Below are 18929 nucleotides of genomic sequence, written 5' to 3'. Positions count from 1 at the left end.
TTTCGGAGATGCTCAGGTTCCCCTTTATGCTTAAACATCAGTTGACATTTGTGGATACTGCCTCCATTTCAGAGGAAGATAAAGTAAGTAGAAAATGCTTTTCATCTCCTCTTGGCCTTTTCTGGCTTAAGAGGAATCCCAGCACAACTCTGGATGCAGAAAATAACAAGATCACTTGCCTGCATTGCTGGGACTGGGTGCCACCATGACTCAGGGTGGGCAGGCCAGCAAGAGGCACGTTTGTGCTGTAATTCTTGGGTGCATAAAGGAAATGTAAGATGTGGAATCCTCCCCCCTTGGAAAAGCGGTTGTTATGTGAATTCAGGCAGCAGCAACAATGCGTGTCCTCACACCCGATAACATCGAGGAATTTGAACAACATCATTTTATTGCTTTCCAAAGTACTCCAGCCTTGAGAGCACATGCTCTTTCAGCAGGGTGGACACACAGATCACCTACCTGAACTGCTGCAGGGAAGAGATAGCTCAACTTTTTCTATGTTCAAACAGAGCAAAACTGAAAAGCTGAGAGCATTTACTTGAAACTGCTGTCTGTGCTGCCTAAATACAGAAGGTTTAAATCAGCTAAACACAAAATTCTACTTAAGTATATTGAAAAGTCAATTCCACCTCCCAGTATATTTCTTTTAATAAGCAACTTTTTGTCTAAAGCACACCTGGAATCATCTGGACAACTTCCTGCTCTATCAAGCAATATTTAAGTTACAATAGAAAACATCTCTCAACATTTGCTGTCACTCAAATAGCCAATTTTATAGTTTATACAGGGATTGTAACTTGTGTACTTTGGCCCTATTTGATTCCTAGGTGAGTATTTTTTTTCAGGAAGCCTTGAAAAGCTTGCTGAAACATTATGCCTGCAGTTCTGAACAACTAAGCACTCTGTTGGTTTTTATTTTATAATATTCAGGTATTTTTAATTCTTAATAGATTATTTTATTAATTCCGTAGCATACAGCAAATAACAGAGAACAGAAATTTAAGTAAAATTTTTGTATAGAAAAATCTACAAACAAGTTTACAAATATAGTCTTAAAAAAACCCTCACAAATGATGGCAGTTTTCAATTCACTTACAAGTCAAGACATTCATCAAGATGGGGGTTTCTGACCTCCTGACTTAAAGCCTTGCTTTGGGCTTGGCTATTTTCAATTTTCTACTTTACATATGCAACAGGAGCATACACATCTTTAGTCCATCTAAAAAGAAAGAGAAGCAACCAGAGTTTCTCATTATCCATTGCTGGAAGTTAAAAAAACTTCTTTAAAAATATAATCTGTCATCTAGGAAATTTAATCTTTCTCAAGACATTAAAACATTTAGATCACTACTTTTTCAGCCTCAAAGCACAGGCATAGAAAACAGCAATCCTGCATACAAATAACAAGAAATCCACCCCCAGACACCTTCAGACATTTAATAGTATTTTATTTATGTTAATAAGAAAACCAGTAAAAACCTATAGCCTAAAAAGTCTACTAAAGACAATAGGAGAACAATGCAAAATTCCTCTTGTTTAAAACAGAAGCATCTACATAGTTTGATGCTGGAAAGAGTTATTGAATGAATCTTCCCTGCATCTGGATGATGTCAGTGAAATCCAGAATTAATAATGAAACTAGTACGTGTGTCATTTCTTTAAAAACTTTCTGAGTATGCTCAGTGCAAATGAGCAATCATATATTACTAACCCCACACTGGCGCTTTTTCCACAGTAAAGCATTCATAGGAAGTTAAGATGTCAGCTATACAGCAACCATTGCAAGAACGCAGAAAAGAATGCATTTGCCAACATGTAACTCATCAGCTCTACGATCTAGTTCTCAGTCCTTAGTCTTCCAAAAGATAGTTTGGGTTGACAACCAGGTATGGATCTTCATCAAAAGTCTCCTCTTCTCCGGATCCTCTCAGTCCTGACTGTGACAGTTCTATCAAAATGTGGTCCTGCAACAGACAAATATTTGTTTTCAAACAAGAACAGAAAGGATTGCTTGTACTGTTTCTAGGTGATCTCCTTTTTATACTGGTAGCACCTCTTATTGATGAATTATTTAACCCTTTTAATTGTGAATTCCCTCTTTGACATGTTCCTAATCTTAAGAATTACCTTCAGTGGAAAGCTCTTATATGTAGTATGCTTTTGGAGAATACTTCCTTCTAGCAGTTTTGCACCTTTAAAAATGATAAGTATTTTATATTTTCATACTTCTTCCTCCAAACTGCCCTAGTGCCCCCCTGACTCAAAGCTATCCACTGAATAAAGTGTTGCTTTTATTTCTGTATCCTAATGCATAACTAATACCAGAGAAATAGAGACAATACCACTTGCATTTCTATAGGGACATAATATGGTGATGTTTTTTTGATCTTTTACTCATACACACCTCTAATTTATTTCAGCATTTTTTCTATAACTATTTTTAACAAATATTAAACAAAGAAGGCATTTATACTGCATCAGTCAATAACACAGAATCACAAAATACATTTCCCAAGTTATTAATGTATTCCATTACACATTGCACTACATAAGTTAAAATCTTTTTTCACTATCCACCCATCTCTATACATACATAATGTGTAAGTCGGTGAATGACTCTCTCTATGATCTTCTTTTTATTTATTAGTTCTTCTTCAGATTCTATTTCAGATTCAATTTCCTTTAGATACCAATTAATAAGTTCACTCTTCTTTAATGATGAATCATCCTCTTCTGTAAAGAAAATAATTTGCACAAACACAGCAGCAGTAAGATACTATTCAAACCATTAAAATGAGGATTTATATGTTAACATTTACAATGCTGAAGAGAGAAACATGCTTTTTAATATGTTTAAGAAACATCAGACGTTCTGTTTCTTATATCATCGTGTTTTGTACAGGAGACTGTTGTATCATGGTTTAATTGGAGATATTTAGATTGAGAATTGAAGCTTTCAGTTCTATGCATCCAAGTGGCTTACAAATTATATAATCAGCCTAGCAATCACATCAGCCTTCAGTGTTGAGAAAAAGCAGTCATAAGGACTCATACAACTTTCCCCTAAGTAAGGGCGAAAGAAAATCACTGACATACAAAGCTGAAGCTGTCATCCTACCACATATACCCAGCACTTTCAACAGATATTATAGTCTCCATACTCTTGCAAAAACTTAGTAGCACTGGTATATGCTATGAGACTACTGCTGCATTTCATTACCGGAGTAGTGTCATTGCAGATGAAATATTTTATCTCCCCAAGAAACAATGCAGTCATTTGGTAGATACTGGTTAAATAATATACTTTAGGCTCTGGTTGCTGGCATACATTCAAGCTCTTGCCACAGTTTTCAGTGCTGCTGACTTTTCTAGCTGGGTTAAACCAGCATATGCTACAAATCCTTTTCTGGATCTGCTCTGTTGACATGCTCCTGAACTTACTGGGTTTTGATAGATGACAAGATACCAGAGCTAGAAAGTCCAAGAAATCATATTTGTATCATCAGATGTAGTATAGCCACTTGGGTACGGGGTCACACCTGACCTAACTAGTTTGGTGTCTCAGCAGGAGTGAAAATCCAAAGTACAACAGCATGAGATGTAGTAACAGTTGCTCTATGAACTCAGGGTCTGCCATCTTTTACTAAACAAAACCTTACCTTCCTCTGCTTTCCTGAGGTGCAGCACCAGGAGATTAGAAATTCGTCGATACTCAGAGAAACCCAGTCTAAGAGAAGCTTTGGGTGCGGCATCCTTGTTCACGTCCTCAGAATGGCCATTGATCCCATTCACAGGACCGTTGACCCCAGCTGGAGCTTCTGCCTCACCTGTTTGGACACACACCCAGGTTTAAATCTGTAACATCTTTTAACTGCTTAATACTCTGAGCTACTGAAAAGTGTTGCACTGACTAGCCAGCTGAGTGGCTGACCCAAAAAGGAGGCTGAATAAGAGTCAAGATTTCTAGATCTTGTTAGATGAGAAATAGGTGAGAAACTGAAGAGAGACGTATACTCAAACAAGGTAAGCTGTAAAGGCTGAAGGACTTTCCCTATTGAGAAAATTCTCTACAAGTAATTTACCATTAACTCTATCTTGGTCCTCTTGATCCTCCATTTGCTGTTCATCATCTTGGTCTAAATTGATGTCGGGAGTCTCAACTCTAATGATAGACTTATTTAAAAGCCTGAAAGCTTCCTTCACATGTTTTGGGTGAACCTGGGGAAGAGTTGAAAAAAGATGTATTAAATAGGCACTGTGGCTCTTCCAGTGTTGAATTCTGTTCAACTCTTCTAGTTTTTTTCCCCAATAACTCAAAAAACTCACCCCTGACTTTGACAAAGGGTCTTTCTACCCATCTCACCTGAGTAATCCTAAGCAGTAAAGACTCTCCAAGTCAAATTACATCTCGCTACAAGTACTCTGAGTTCACACAAGGTTTTGGAGGGAATAAGCAGCCTGATAAATCTTTTAGGCTTTAGTGATCATGTGGAGGTGATAAGATTTTTACTTAGGCCAAGAACAGTTTGAAGAAAGATCAGTGGAGCAAGAAACACAAAAGAAATGGGTCTGAACAGAAACAATATGAAAAAAAGAAAAAAATGTAATTAATTAGGGTCTCCTCTGGAATTGGAAAGCAAAAACTGGAAAAATCATCTCTAGCTGAGCCATACACTAAAAGCTGTTTCTTTATAAGCTGAATTTAATTAAAAAGAACGCAATGGGTGTCCTCACAGTACCAGTGAGCAAATTTCTATCACTGCATATGTCACATAACCCCTAATTAGCATTTCAAAATGCCTGCTGAGTTTTAAAGCAGGGACTAGATGGATAATAGTCATAGTACTGTTAATAGCCATAACACAATGTACATTTCAACCCTGGCTGACATGAGGAGGAGCTCAGATCACAAACGCAGGTACTCTTTGGGAGGTTCAGATACTTTGATGACCTTTGGCTTTTTAGACTGCATATGGAATAGAGCTGTGAGAGATTACAAACTATGCAAGATTAGGAAAGACACTGCCAACAGCCCTGTCTGATATTGATAGATGATTGTCCTTCCTATTTGTCATGATCTGACAAGGTAACAGGCTGAAAGTGCTGATAAAACTGTAATGCAAAAACATGCATGATCTCTGCTTGGACCAGCTGATCTCAGTTTTACAAGACATACCTTAAACCCAGTATTTCTGGTGTACAAATTCAGACCGAGTATGACCACATCCCAAGTGAAAACATGATCTAAACTCTGCTGCTCACCCACAGGATTTAAATACGTACACCACCATGGACAAATAGCAAAGCCAGAACTCCTACAACATTTATGCACACTTTCATCAAAACCCTGATACCTCATCACAGCAGTGCATACGGGCCATAGCTTCAGACAGCCGAATCATGCTTTCCAGCTGTCGCACTGTGATTCTCCAGGATGACCTGGCCACTCCAGAGCCATCACGCTGCCGTAGTCGTTTATACTGCTCCACTATAAAGTCCTCAGACTCCTTAGATATCTTTGTGACATAAGACAGTATGACAGTTAGCCATGTTAAAAGCACTAAAGTTTATGCTTATTGCATGAGATTGGCAGTTTCAAGACTTTTCTCTACTAGCTACTGCTTTTCTCCGAAATATACTATCACACATACTATATATAAATATAATGGCAATCATATAATTACACTGTAATAATTACAGTAACAGTGGTATTACAGTAAGAGTAAGTACACTGACACATAATTATTTTACAGCAATTTTTGATAATTTCTATTTTTCTGTTCTACCAACTTGCTTCCAGGCAAAATTCATGTGTGTCTCTACTAGATTGTTCTACATTTATTCACCTTTCATTCTGCATGCAAACACACACACAAGCATATGCTCCACTTACTAACACTGACTACAGCTTTGGGTGCGTGCTTTTTAACTTGAGTCTATCTACACACACAGAGATCCAGCTGGAAAACAAACCCCCCACCACATGGAAATTAAATGAGTTCTCAAAACTCTGTAAGGGAGGGTGTCCCCTCCTTCCAGTTGAGAACTCCATTAGAATAACTTCTGAAAAATCTAACGCGTAGTCCAGCCAAGCTGCTACTTGGATAGATCACAAAAATTTGTAGTTAGATCAGCTTCCCATGTTCTGTATTTTATCACAAAGAAAGCAGAGAAATATTGAGAAACAATGCCCTTTTAAAATTAAGACCAAAAAAATGCTTAAGTAATAAGTCAATAAAATACAAAAATCTCTGCAGCAGCCATGTTGAATAAGCCATGCTCTTGAGATAAAACTATGAAATGACCCCTCAGTCGTTCTAGACAGAGGTTAAGAGCTGCCACCAAAGCAGTTACGACTACTGATTATAATACAGTCTCAGCTGGGCTGGGTGAGTTCCTGGAATTCAACAAAAACAGTACATGGCTCCGAAATATGCTGTGTTTCTAGATAATATCTGAGTTTATGACTCCTTTCTTGAGAGAACACTAACAAGTGCTGCATTATCTGGAAAAAAGCATGATGCCGAGTGACTACTCCTTTGGAACTCCTCATACAGAATAACTTATACAAGAATGTAGAATTACCTTTGGTTTAAACTGTCTTGCAAACAGCAGATACCTTCTGATATCGTCTAATGAATAGACACGATCAACAGATTCTTCTACTCTGGAATGCAGATCCACTATGCGTCTGGCAATGGCGTAATCAGTAACCTGGGATATTATTGCTGTCAGATCACTTTCACAACATCAGCCAAATGTCAAAACAACAGCTATATTCTTCTTTCCCATTCCCCTCCCTCGTTCGCACTCCTCATGGCAGAGCTAGTCCTTCCAGAAGCCAGACTCTCTGCCAGAAAGTCCAGGAGAATGCCCTGGAGGTTTTTAATACAAGGAAACACAGCGGAGAAGGGATAAAAGGCAGTTTTAGGATTTATAACCTCTTGGAACTCTCCTGGGTTACGAGTTAGCCATATAAGAGGCAGAAAACAGCACTTTGCAGCGTGGGAACTGCTTTTTCCTTTTTCAGCCTACTCTGGCTCTTTCATCAGTCCCTTCTCAATTAGACAATCACTGTGAGTAAAACAGTGGAGAGAATAGCACCAAACCAACATTAATCTCTGTATCTCATGCGTTCCCAAGGCAAATGCCACATAGACAGGTGGTAGCAGTCTTAGCCTTAGTGACCAGCCATTTGTAAAAATGACTAATGGTGTTAAGTTTGCAGGTCAAATCACTACAAGATGAAAAGGCAGTATCCTTGTATTCAGCAGACCGTGTTCAAATTTGTACTGCCAGCTTCTAACTTTGCAGACAAAAGAAAAGCAGCAGCAAGATGCTCTCATGAGATCAGCTTCACCTAAGATTTCAGAGGGCCACCAAAATGGTGAGAGGGCAGAAGCACACGATCTATGAGGAAAAGCTGAAAGAGCTGGGCCTATTCAGCTTGGAAAGAAAGCAACTGCCTCATTGGGCAAGTATAGATATGATGGAGCCAGATTGTTCGTAGAGGTACAGATTGACAAGAGGCAACCGACAAAAACTGAACCATGAGAAATTCTGATTAGATACAGAAATTATTATTTTTTTTACACACACAAGAGTTGTCAAACATTGCAGTTGGGGGCCTAGGGAGGCTGCAGAATCTCCATCCTTGGAGAGAGTCAAAACTCTCCAGATCAAGGTCCTGGCAACCTGTTCTCAGTGATCTGCTTTGAGCGTGAGCTTAGACTAGAGACCTCCAGAGGTCTTTTCTGACTTAAATTATTCTACAATTCCTTAAAATTACCTCATTACATTCATCCACAAGGATGAAGAAGAGATCAAATCGAGACATGATGGGAGCTGACAGGTTTATATTCTGTTTCAGTGACTTGGATCTGTCATAGCGCCCACCAACTGGGTTTGCTGCAGCCAAAATGGAGGTTCTGGCATTCAGGGTAGCCTGAAAATGAAAAAAAAACAAAAAAAAACAAAAAAAACAAAAAAAAAACAAAAACAAAAAAAAAAAACAACCCTGTGACCACTTGCTAAACAAAGTCATCGTAATTTGAATAAGTTAGCATAATATCTTTTAGAAGGAGTTTCAATGGAAGTATTACAACAATCACTTCTCAGAAGAGCCCAAATGCTTCTGATCAATCCTTGCTAGCCAGGTCTCTGCCCCAAGACACAGTTTGATGAATCAATATTTTAACATTGTCACATTCTTGCCAACAATACTGAAACAAGCCCTTAAGACTGCTTTTCACAACACCCAGTTTTTAACAGTGCAAATACTCACTTTACTTCTACAAACACACACAAGTCTACGTCCTCTTCTGGGATTACTTCAAGGTTAGGATTTTCCCCTTTTCTGTTGCCTGTCCACTACTATCTCTTTTTACCTTTCAGTAACATTTCTGATCTTTTTTGAGTATGCAGCCCAAAAACTTTGCAGGCAAGTGATCTCTGTCCTGCCAGTGAGGCAGCTGCAGAGCTGACACAAAAATCTGACAGATGATGCTAGGTCAGTACATGTAATAAACAATTAGGCAATCGTACAGATTCCATAGCCAGAGGAATAGCACAAGCTACCTTTACTCCTGCTTTAGTAATGGATATAGTCTGCTGCTCCATTGCTTCATGAATGGCCACTTGATCCCGCATGTCCATTTTGTCAAATTCATCAATGCAACAAACCCCCTGCAGCAGAAGAATAAAAAATAAGTTACCCAAACTCAATCACTTCTGGGAAAAAAGCATCATTAAAGCAATTTGGGGCTTTTGGTCATTAATCAAAACCAGTCCAGGGAGGCAGGAACCTCTGTAGTTCCTGGACTCACATTATCTGCCAGCATCAGTGCTCCAGCTTCAATGACAAATTCATGAGACTCTTCATCTTTTACAACAGCTGCTGTTAGACCAGCAGCACTGGAGGCTTTTCCACTGGTGTATACAGCACGAGGACTGAACTCATCCACATGCCTATGGAGAGAAATTACAGTGAGGAATCGTGTTTCAGAAAATTAAAAGGCCAGATTAAAACCTGCAGAAACAAGATAACGGTAATGCAGTGCTGCTTTCAACCTATCAGGCCAGGACTTGTTCCTTCCTTCAAGAAGAAATTAATATTTAGGTAGGCCCTCCCACACCTAATGATCTTTGAACAAGCCTTGGAAACTAATCTTTATCTAACTGCAGTCTATCACAGCTCTGTTACTCACCCGTAACAGAAAAAACAAGCCGGACCTCCTCCCACAAGTTTTCTGCTGACTTCACAAGCTAACAGAGCTCCTTACAGGTCAGGTAAATGTCAGCCCAAGGGAACAAATGGCTTCATAGCAGGAAGCAGCGAGACTGACCACAGGCAGCCTAAGGCAGCTTCTGCGTTGCTTCTGAGTTGCAGTGTATGCTGCAAGGACCTCAGCTTCATGGAGAATGATGCAGAGGTAAACAAGCACCATAATAAAATAAAACCGTATTAAATAGAATTTTAAATAAAAAATAATTATAGCATAAGGTGTAGCATAAAACCTAATTATTTCATAATTATTTTTCAGGGTTAACAGCTGTCCATTCGTCCAAAGTGTTAGGACCTACCAATTTAGACTAATCTAAAAAGAGAAAATAATTATTTCATCTATATTTGATATTTTAAGATACACAATTCAATGTCTTTTGAATATATTTGGAAATCCATACTTTTGTAACTACCTGAACAACAAAAAAAATCTTAACTCATTCTTTGTTATTACCACAGGGGCTTGTTGAGTTTGTTTCAGCCCTGTTTAAATAATTCAACCACATCCAAATAATTCCCGGAAAATATTCTCAAATATTTTATTTCCCTTTCCTCAGTTTAACACAGAAAAGGCATAGTACACATTTATAGCTCTAGTCACACTGGACAATATTTAAATACTGAGTTTTAATGAGATGCTTACTTTAGAAATTGACTCTTGGCTGTACTTGGATCACCAACAACACAAACATTAATGTCCCCACGCAAGGAAGTGCCTTCTGAAGTGGTCTTAGGAACCCCTCCAAAAAGCATCAGCAGGACCCCACGTTTCACTTCATCATTACCTGCCACAGAAAAACCACTCAACTGAAAATCCAAAGAAAACATCACATTTTTCCTATTCAGAAAAAACTCCAGCCCACTAGAATTTTAGAGCATTTGGGCACATCCACGCAGAAATTACTTATTTGCTAAACATCCACTAAAACTGCATTTATGTGCTCAATACAGTTTCAGGGAAGAATGACTCAGAAAGCAGCTGAATTCCTTTGTGCTACAGTGGCTCAGAATATGGACAAAATCCACCTGATCCAACTTTTCAGACGTAACCAACGTAAGTCCTCAAACTAGTTCTGAGCCAAAACCAATTGCACACACACATGTGCACAACAGCATAAAAATGTTTGGAATCCTCAAATTTTTTGAAGGAAGCCCATATAAAACAAAGCCTATATCCAACTGTAGAGTTTAGTAGTAGATCACCAAACAGCAAACCCAACTATTTTGAATAGTCTTGCAGGCCTTAATGATTAAACAGAGCAAGTACTCAGGAAATAAATTCTTCTTTTCTAGTAAAGTGAGTGCTGAAGGGGAGAGTTTGTGGTAGTTACCACAGGACTTTAAAGCTTTCCCAAAATGGCACTACATGGACAGCAAAAAGAACATTTTCACAAGTGAAATCTTCCCTCTTCGAGGCAAAAACTGGACTCTTACCATGGATAGTGGGGAAGAGGCTGGTGCACAGGTTATGGTAAAGGTTCTTATCTTGGCTCATTTCAAAAACCTTTTCCCACTCCTTCACAGACATTTGGTTTTTAATGCTTTCTGCAGTCTGTTCTTCATCTCGGAGCTCTTTTCCACCAAACTAAACAAAGGAAAAAAAAAATTAACATGATCACTACTGAATGTGAGTACTGCAGACAGGAGGTTACAAAAACTTGCTCCATGAACTAAATGGAATATATCCAGAAAAGCTGACCTTAGGTTAAGGAAGCTCATCACCTAAAAAACCAACAGAGTTTTCTAGGGGGCAAAATCAATGGAGTATAACTTCAGTTAGTGAGAAAAACCCAGGAGAGATGCTTGTCCAGAGATCAGAGAGTAAACCAGTGTGGCTTCCTTTGGCTAAAATTTGCCTTTGTAAGCATTCTTCATTAACTGGAATTTACAAGATCTTTCATTACTCTGAAATGAGGCAGGAAACTTCCACACCCAGAAAATAACAGATGCTATTTTTATCATATGTGACAGTGAAGCTGCTAGCAGAATTGCAGATTAAAATATCATACCATGCTAAAACCCAGCCACAGTCAGGATTACTTATTATGTTGTAGTAACATCCCAAGATGTTACATGATAAACCAGAGAGAACAAGAAGGATCACTGTTTTCCCTCTGAGAAAATGAAACAGTAGGATTTCCTAGAGGAAAAGGAAATGCTGCAGAAATGGATGAAAACTGAACAGAAATAAATGGACCGGTTAGCTCTTTAGAATAAACTGATAATATTAGCAAATAATCAAATATCTGTGAAAACTGCTAGGAACAATAAAGACAAAAAAACTTGCTATATAAATCCAATCAGAATATAAAGACAGTCAAATACACAGGAAGGTGGAACACATACATATTTAAAGCCCTACCCATTCTCGCTCCCTAATTTGAGGTAAAACCATACAGAGCAGAAATCATCAAGAGCTTTAAAACTATTTTCTTTCTAGACTCACCCGTGGATTTGTTGGAGCAACGTAACAAGCTAGAAAGACCAGTTTATAAGACAGTTCTCTGACTCCAAGGGCACGAAGTCCTCGGATGCCTTCGGTTTCATAGCCCTCTGTCCCGCTCACCCGGGAGCCGGTTTCTGCGCGCACCCCTGCCATGAGAGCGGGAGTCAGAACAGCAGTTCCCAGAACAAACAGGAGGGATGTGTCATCCAGATCACGAGTGGTAGCAACAAACCTGGTGTTGAGAGCTGGGACACATCAGGCACGACAATCAGTGATCCTGTGAAGTCACATTTGTCACCTGCCTGAGCAGACTCCACTGCTTCTGCACGCAAGATCACTTCCACGCTGCGAGGGATGCTGCCACGCGGCAGCTCGGCCTGCGTCTCCTGAATGCGAACCTGGGGAGGGAGAGAATATCAAGCATTTAGCAGGTGTCACCAGTTTGAAACTGCTTAAAAGCGAAGCTGCTAGTAAATATCCTAAGTACCACTTGATTGCTGCCATCCATGTCAGTCATGAAATTCCTCATGCAATAAGACAACCACCAAAAATCCCTTCACTCATCAGTATCTAAGGAGTCTTGGAGAAACTTAAGAGGATATACAGGGGCCACAATGACAATTCTGAGGGCTGGGAAAAGCAACATGAAGAGTCCAGTTAATATGACTGACACAAAATATTATTGCAGGATATGTAGTGCTGAGGATTTGGCAGAGTAAATCAACCTGGAAGAGCAAAACACTGCAGACACTAAAACACACCTCTTTCCATACTCGTGTAAAACAACTACACGTGATATACCTGTAACATGAGACTAACAATGGCTCAAATATATGGGTTTTCAGTGCCTTACTTAGACAATAAATATCATGCAACAAAACTGCTTTGATACTACTCATGATTTCCCATGCTTACACATAAGCCTTCCATAGCCAGAAAGAAACTATTTGCAGAAATTCCGGTGCCTTTTCTTGAGGGCTTTTCTTGATGTTGACAGAACCAAAATTAACTGTCTTCAATGGGCAGCAGTACAAACACCTTAACTACCACAAGTACATCATCTTGTTTGTTGTCGTTCCCCAACGTCCCACTGTACCTTTTGAAAATCAACAAATCTTGATTTGTTTGTGTCCAGCAGGAATCTCCTTCTATTGGCACAGACTGGGTTTCTGCAGATGTTTGGCTGTGTATATTTAAATTGCTGTTCCACATCTTTAATCACTGTCTGGCAGTCAAGGCACAGGAAGGTTCCACTTACAAGCTCAGGATGGACCGGGTGGGTACGTACCACCTGTCCACTGATACGCATCAGTGAGCCGATTTTTGCTGATGTCAGTTCTCGAATTCTGTTTAAAACAGAAATTCATAAGGATTAAATTCGTAAGATGACAGTTCAGTGCTGTTTAATCTCTTCATAAGTGATCTGGATGATGGCATCACATGTACCCTGATGAAGTTTGCTGATGATACCAAACTGAGTGGGGAGGTGGACGCTGCGGAAGGGAGAGGCACCCTGCAGGGACACCTGGATAGGCTGGAAGAGGGGGATAACAAGAACCTCATGAAGTTCACAAGGAGAAGTGTAAAGTCTTGCACCTGGGGAAACATAATCCAGGAACGCAGCACAGGCTGGGATCTACCCGGCTGGGGAGCAGCTCTGTGAAAGGACCTGGGGGTCCTGGTGGACAAGCAGCTCAGTATGAGAACAGTGCTGCTGCTGCTGCTGCAGCAAAGAAAGCCAACGGGGTGCTGGGCTGCATCAGCAAGGGCATCCCCAGCAGAGAGAAAGTCATTGTCCCGCTCTACTCAGCCCTTGTCAGGCCCCACCACAGGAATCCTGTGTTCAGTTTTGGTCAAGCTATACAAAAAAGATGTGGATGGGCTGGAGAGGGCCCAGAGAAGGGCCACAAAGATGATCAAGGGACTGGGCAGCCGTGGGAGGAAAGGCTGAGAGACCTGGGTTTGTTCAGCCTTGAGAGGAGACGGCTTGGGGAGACCTTATCACCGTGTTCCAGTATTTAAAGGGCGGGTACAAAGAAGATGGAGACTCCCTTTGTACAGGGAGTCACATGGAAAAGATGAGGGGTAATGGGCACAGGTTACTCCTGGGGAGATTCTGACTGGACACAAGAGGGAAATCTTCCACAATGAGAATGATCAGCCACTGGGATAATCTCCCCAGGGAAGTGGTGGATTCCCCAACACTGGACACTTTTCAGATTCAGCTGGAAGGGTGCTGGGCCACCTTGTCTAGGCTGTGCTTTTGCCAAGGAAGGTTGGACCAGATGATCCTTGAGATCCCCTCCAACCTCATATTCTATGACTCCATGACTTTTAGGCCCAGGATACTAAAAGGCAACATAGATTCATTCAGTCTGTGACTAAAGAACAGTTGCAATGGAAAAAAGAAACAAAGCTACTAGAATACAGTCTCAATTTTTGATTTTACATAAACTTTTAGATTAATACTAAAGGTCAAACCAATGCAAAAGTTACTTCACTAGTACTTCAAAAGCAACATACTTTTTTAATTAGATAAGTTACTTTTTTTGTGCAATATGATGAATATAAGTATCTGAGTACAACTCAGAAATGAAAAACTTTCAAAAAATATCCTGCACAAGATCAGTAAACTTCTTCACAATTGTACTGGTCAACTGTACATTTCACTCTATATAACAGAAACATTTTCAGTATCCTTTGACACTTTTTTCCAGTAGTAAAAATGCACAAGCTTCTGCAATTAATCTTACTTGTGTCTGGTAGGCAGATCTTGGAATGCAACATAGAAGTCCTTGTTTGAAGGAACATTTCCATGATCTCTGGCAAAAGTCTTTACTGCTCGGCAGAGATAAGGGTAAACCCTGAAATACAGAAAATAAATTCAAATTTTATAGAAGCTATCAAAATGCATTCTTTGTTTTAGACTACATCAAAGGCAGGTATCATACATTACTAGGTTATGGTCTTTACTGCCACATTATGCAAGAACACACAAAAGCTAGTTTAAATATGCTAAATAAGAGACCACGGCATAATAACGTCATTTGCTTTACTGTCTGAAAAGACTTTTTAAAGTCTCATTTTATGACACTTTTATCCTTCTGTTAAGAAGTAGATCCTCAAAATAAGACACTGGTTTAATAAAATATTTTCAGAGCAAGTAGTTCTAGAGTTTATTCTGTATTTCTGTACTGACCATCTACTTCTTTAATGCAATTTCCCAGTGAACTAATGGTTTCTAGAGAGGAATCCATTAAGAAGTAAGTTTTGATCCAGTAAAAAAAAAAAAATCGTAAATGTGTTTTCAGGATACAGAAAGCAGATAAACCTTTTTTTTTTACATAATATATATGATGTTACAGGCCTGAGACCACCGCACTGATCGACTCTCAGGTAATCTCAACACTTTACCTGTAAAATTCTTCCTGAATAGTGGTAGAGAGCTGCTGATTGAACTGTTCCAAATCTGCAAAGCTTACGATCAACGTGTTCCGCTCTGGCCGAATCAGTTCTTCTGCATCACGCAAGTATTTGACCTCCCCATCGCTGTTCTGGAACCTGATTCAGGAAAACATTTCAGTTAAATATCAGGCTGCAACTGAATAGTTCTGAATTCAGGAAAGAGAAGGATTGCATACATTAAGAAGTGTGCAAGAGAACAACAGCACCCCACAGTCCCTTGCAAACATCTTTTCCAATATTTCTCCTTCCACCCCCCTTGCTACATCCGTTCTCTGAACATCCCAGCACAGACACACTGGATCTGCATTTCATATAGGTGGTTTGACACACAGAATTTTATTTATGGCTTAACAATGACTCTGCACCAGCAAAACGGGGTTTTTTTTGTGTTCCTCAAGGTGATGTTAACTGTTCCCTTGTTTGCTGCTGAAAGGTCCCTCGGAAGACAAAACACAGGAAGTCGGACGTATTACGGTGTCACAAACAGGCCGCAAAAGGGATTTTCAACCTGGCTGTCACAAAACTTCGTTAAAAGGGGACTGATGCACCTAACAAAGTCCCACTGAAAGCTGCTTGGGATGGATTTTGCCAACCAAGGGTGCATTCCTGCGCCCCTCGCGAGGCAGACACCTCACGCCTGAGCAGGGCCTCAGCGGCGGGCTCAGACGATGGCAGAGCTTTTCTGACTGAAACACGAGAGATGGGAGCGACGGGCCCTAACACGATCTCACCCTCGCCAAATGGCGGCCCACTCCGTGAGGCGCCTGCGGCCCGCCGCCTCCTGCCGCCCTGCCCGCCCGCCGCCCGGCCCGGCCCCTCTCACTCACTCCTCTAAGAAGTCCTGGAACAACTTCTGGCACTTCTCGGCCACCTCATCACGGAGCTGCTGGTGCTGCTGCGCCGCGCCCGCGTTCCCCGCCGCCACCGCCAGGTCCATCCCGGCCGCACCAGCCGCCAACCCAGCGCCACAGCGGTTCGCGCCACAGCGCACCCCACGTGAGCTGCCGCGCCGGCCAATCGGCGGCCGCCGTCCCGCCGAGCCCCGCCCCACCGACCAATCGGCGGCCGCCGTCCCGCCGAGCCCGCCCCGGTTCCCTCTCCCCTCACGGGCGTTTTGGCGCCAAAGGCGAAGGGCGCGTCGGGGCTGAGGGCGGGGCGGTGGCGGGGGGCGGGTTCCTGCCCCGGGGAGGGTGAATTCCGGCGGAGGCAGGGCTCTGTGAGGGGAGTGGTTTGTCTGCCTTTGCAAATTGGTTGGTGTGGGTTTGCCAGTAAACTTGTCAATGCTGTGGAGATGCTTAAACCTTTTGTGGAGAAATGCGTCCCATAAGTATGTATGTATGTCTATGTATGTGGGCAGCTTGAGCACAGTTTTACCTGCAGTTAACTTTCCCGGTTTCCCGGAGAAGCAGGCCAGCTACGTTAACCGGAGTTAAAACCGCACTGGTACACCCAGGTCGCTGCTGAGGGAGCACGGAGCCGTGGAAGCCCCTACACTGTGTCGAGACCCGCTGGGTAGGCTGCACCTCCGGCTTCTGAAGGACTAGCCTGAGGTGAAAAGGGTGTAAATTAAACCAGGTGAGGGTTAGGCTTTAGCTTGGACGCTTGGCTTTGTGTTTGTAACCTTGCATTTGCGGGTAGGATGGTCTAAGGTAACGTTTGCCAAGTGATGCTGTGGCTGACAGCCGTTGCTGAATGGCAGCTGGTGGCACATGTTGCCTGCCAGCAGGAACCGTTCCAGTATCTATAAAAAATTACTTAGGGTAGCTCTGCCACCTGCAAAGTCATTAATCTCTGCCTAAAGTGGGAATCTTGCTGTAATTAAGGCAGCTAAGAGCCAACCCTCTTCCAGTTCTGAAACACTTTTAAAAGTGCTAGTGGCACAAGCTTCCTGCGGCAGCGTTACTTCGTGTCACAGCGCACCTGCCGTGTGGTGAACAGAGTGAACTGCAAAATTGTAAAGGCTGCCTGGCAATTCGGTTTGTTGGGTGTAAGGTTCAATTCTGCATAGGTCACTCCCCTGCAGCGGGGATCAGAGTAGAGGTTCTGGCTGGGTTAGTCTTTTTTTGAAAGTTGATTATTTTAATGGAGGTTGTTGTGCTTTGGTACATAATTACACCTTTTTGAGGGTGGGTTGTTTTTTTTTTTTCATTTTTCATTTTTGAAGATGGTTAAGGGCTGAAGAGGTGGCAAAATGGAAGAAAAACTGCCCAACTATTTACAATTTATCCTCTTTTATATGCTCTTTTAAATCCAAAGAAACTAAGTTGATAACTTTAAAAACTTGCAGTGAATCAATTCTGAATTTTGTGAGATACTAGCAAATAATGTGCACAAGCTGTGAGGCTTCTTTACTTTAAAAGAAATAATAAATCACTCTAGATAATGTCTTCTGGTTTTCCATAATTTCTCTCTACAAAAAAAAAAAAAAAAATCTACCCACAGCCTGCATGCAGACAATGATAATAACCAAACAAGGAATAGTAAATAATTAAAATCTGTTTGGGCAAGTTATGCGCTCTGGAGAAGACTGTCAAGAAAACACTTTTTTCAGGCTCTCTCTTTTTTTGGCACACAGGAACGTGCTCGAAGAGGACCCATTGTGGGCTGCAGAGTGTATGGGGTGGAGGTTAACAGCAGACTCCATGGCCTGAATGAAATCACATCTCCGTACAGGACATGGCAGAGCCCTGCTATGGACTGGTGTCCAGGGCAGCCTAGCAGTGTGCCACAACGGATGTGCCAAGCGTTCTCCTCTGTCCCTTTGGCAGCAGAGTGCAGGCCACGGTTTGCTTTCACCTGGGGGGGTGTCCAATACACTGGGAATTGACTGGCCCAGGGTGGAAGCACAAAGTTTTCCTGCTTTTATTCTTCCTTTCCTCTTCCCCATCAGCTGTATGGTGCTTAGCTGCCCACTGGGCTTAACCCCTCAAGAGGCATGTGCAGCTCTGGGCAACCAGTCCTGCACTTCGGTCCAAAACAACAGCCTGACTCCTCTTTCCTGCTGGGCAGATTCAGAAAGCTCACACAGATGGGTTTTCACAGGAAAATGTAGCTAAACTTCAGAAGCAAACTGAAGCTTTGTGTTTGTTTTGAGCAGATGACTCCTTGGTTATTCCTTACCCGCATCCTTTATAGTTCCTTAATTAACTGTAATTACCATCTGGATATGATGAAAGAAAAAAAAAAACAAAACAGAAAACATTTTAACTGGTGGAGAAGCAGCAGCAATGTGGACTTTCTATAAATGCTGAACTTCTGCAAATTACTGGAAATAAGAGACTATATAAGTTTCACTTTTCCAGAGCTACCAAACCAGAGTCACTTACCTGCACATGAAGTTCTAAAATTACTATTTGCAAGGTTTCAAACTAAGTTCTAACAATGCACAGCTGTCACTAAAGTATCCTGTTAAGATTACACACAGGACAAATGCACTTTGCATTTTGATTTATGATCATAATTATTTTCAGTTAGCTAAGAAAAACTGCATGAAAGGATTCTGCATACAAAGGAATCAGGGTCTCCATCCGAATTCTTGCTCTTGTGCAGCTCCTGTGAATAAATCAAACTACAAGATGAGCTTGAATAACTCTTAACAGAACTGGGATAAGCACAGTTGTTACAGGAATGTATTTGCTGCCAAACCTAGAGCAAGAAACATAGTTCTCAGAATATTTTTTTTTTTGTTGGCATGAAATGTTGCTCCTAACTAAAAGGATGAGCTTCTGAAGTGGA

The 18929-nt window shown here is 41.2% G+C and overlaps 1 protein-coding gene across 1 annotated transcript; it reads right to left on the bottom strand.

Annotated features, from left to right (window-relative positions):
* Positions 1–971: 971 nt before the first annotated feature.
* Positions 972–16147, bottom strand: MCM6 (minichromosome maintenance complex component 6). The gene is made up of 17 exons (XM_074910545.1): positions 16022–16147; positions 15144–15290; positions 14483–14593; positions 12826–13075; positions 11962–12127; positions 11730–11875; positions 10718–10868; positions 9927–10068; positions 8826–8967; positions 8578–8685; positions 7790–7945; positions 6586–6714; positions 5355–5516; positions 4083–4218; positions 3660–3827; positions 2594–2733; positions 972–1964 (listed from the first exon to the last, which is right to left on the bottom strand). The coding sequence occupies exons 1-17, from the start codon at positions 16129–16131 to the stop codon at positions 1851–1853; spliced, it is 2478 nt and encodes an 825-aa protein (XP_074766646.1). The 5' UTR covers positions 16132–16147; the 3' UTR covers positions 972–1850.
* Positions 16148–18929: the final 2782 nt, after the last annotated feature.

This window comes from Athene noctua, chromosome 7 (assembly GCF_965140245.1).
Source record: "Athene noctua chromosome 7, bAthNoc1.hap1.1, whole genome shotgun sequence".
NCBI lineage: Eukaryota > Metazoa > Chordata > Aves > Strigiformes > Strigidae > Athene > Athene noctua.
This window is presented reverse-complemented; position numbering and strand designations above follow the sequence as displayed.

Bases quoted from the DNA above. Each gene is read 5' to 3' on its own strand.
- MCM6 (XM_074910545.1), bottom strand. From the start codon at position 16,131: ATGGACCTGGCGGTGGCGGCGGGGAACGCGGGCGCGGCGCAGCAGCAC. The intron at 8,686-8,825 runs GTGAGTCCAGGA...CTTCTGCTGCAG, and splicing joins CACTGATGCTGGCAGATAAT to GGGGTTTGTTGCATTGATGA. The intron at 3,828-4,082 runs GTAAATTACTTG...GTGTCCAAACAG, and splicing joins GGACCAAGATAGAGTTAATG to GTGAGGCAGAAGCTCCAGCT.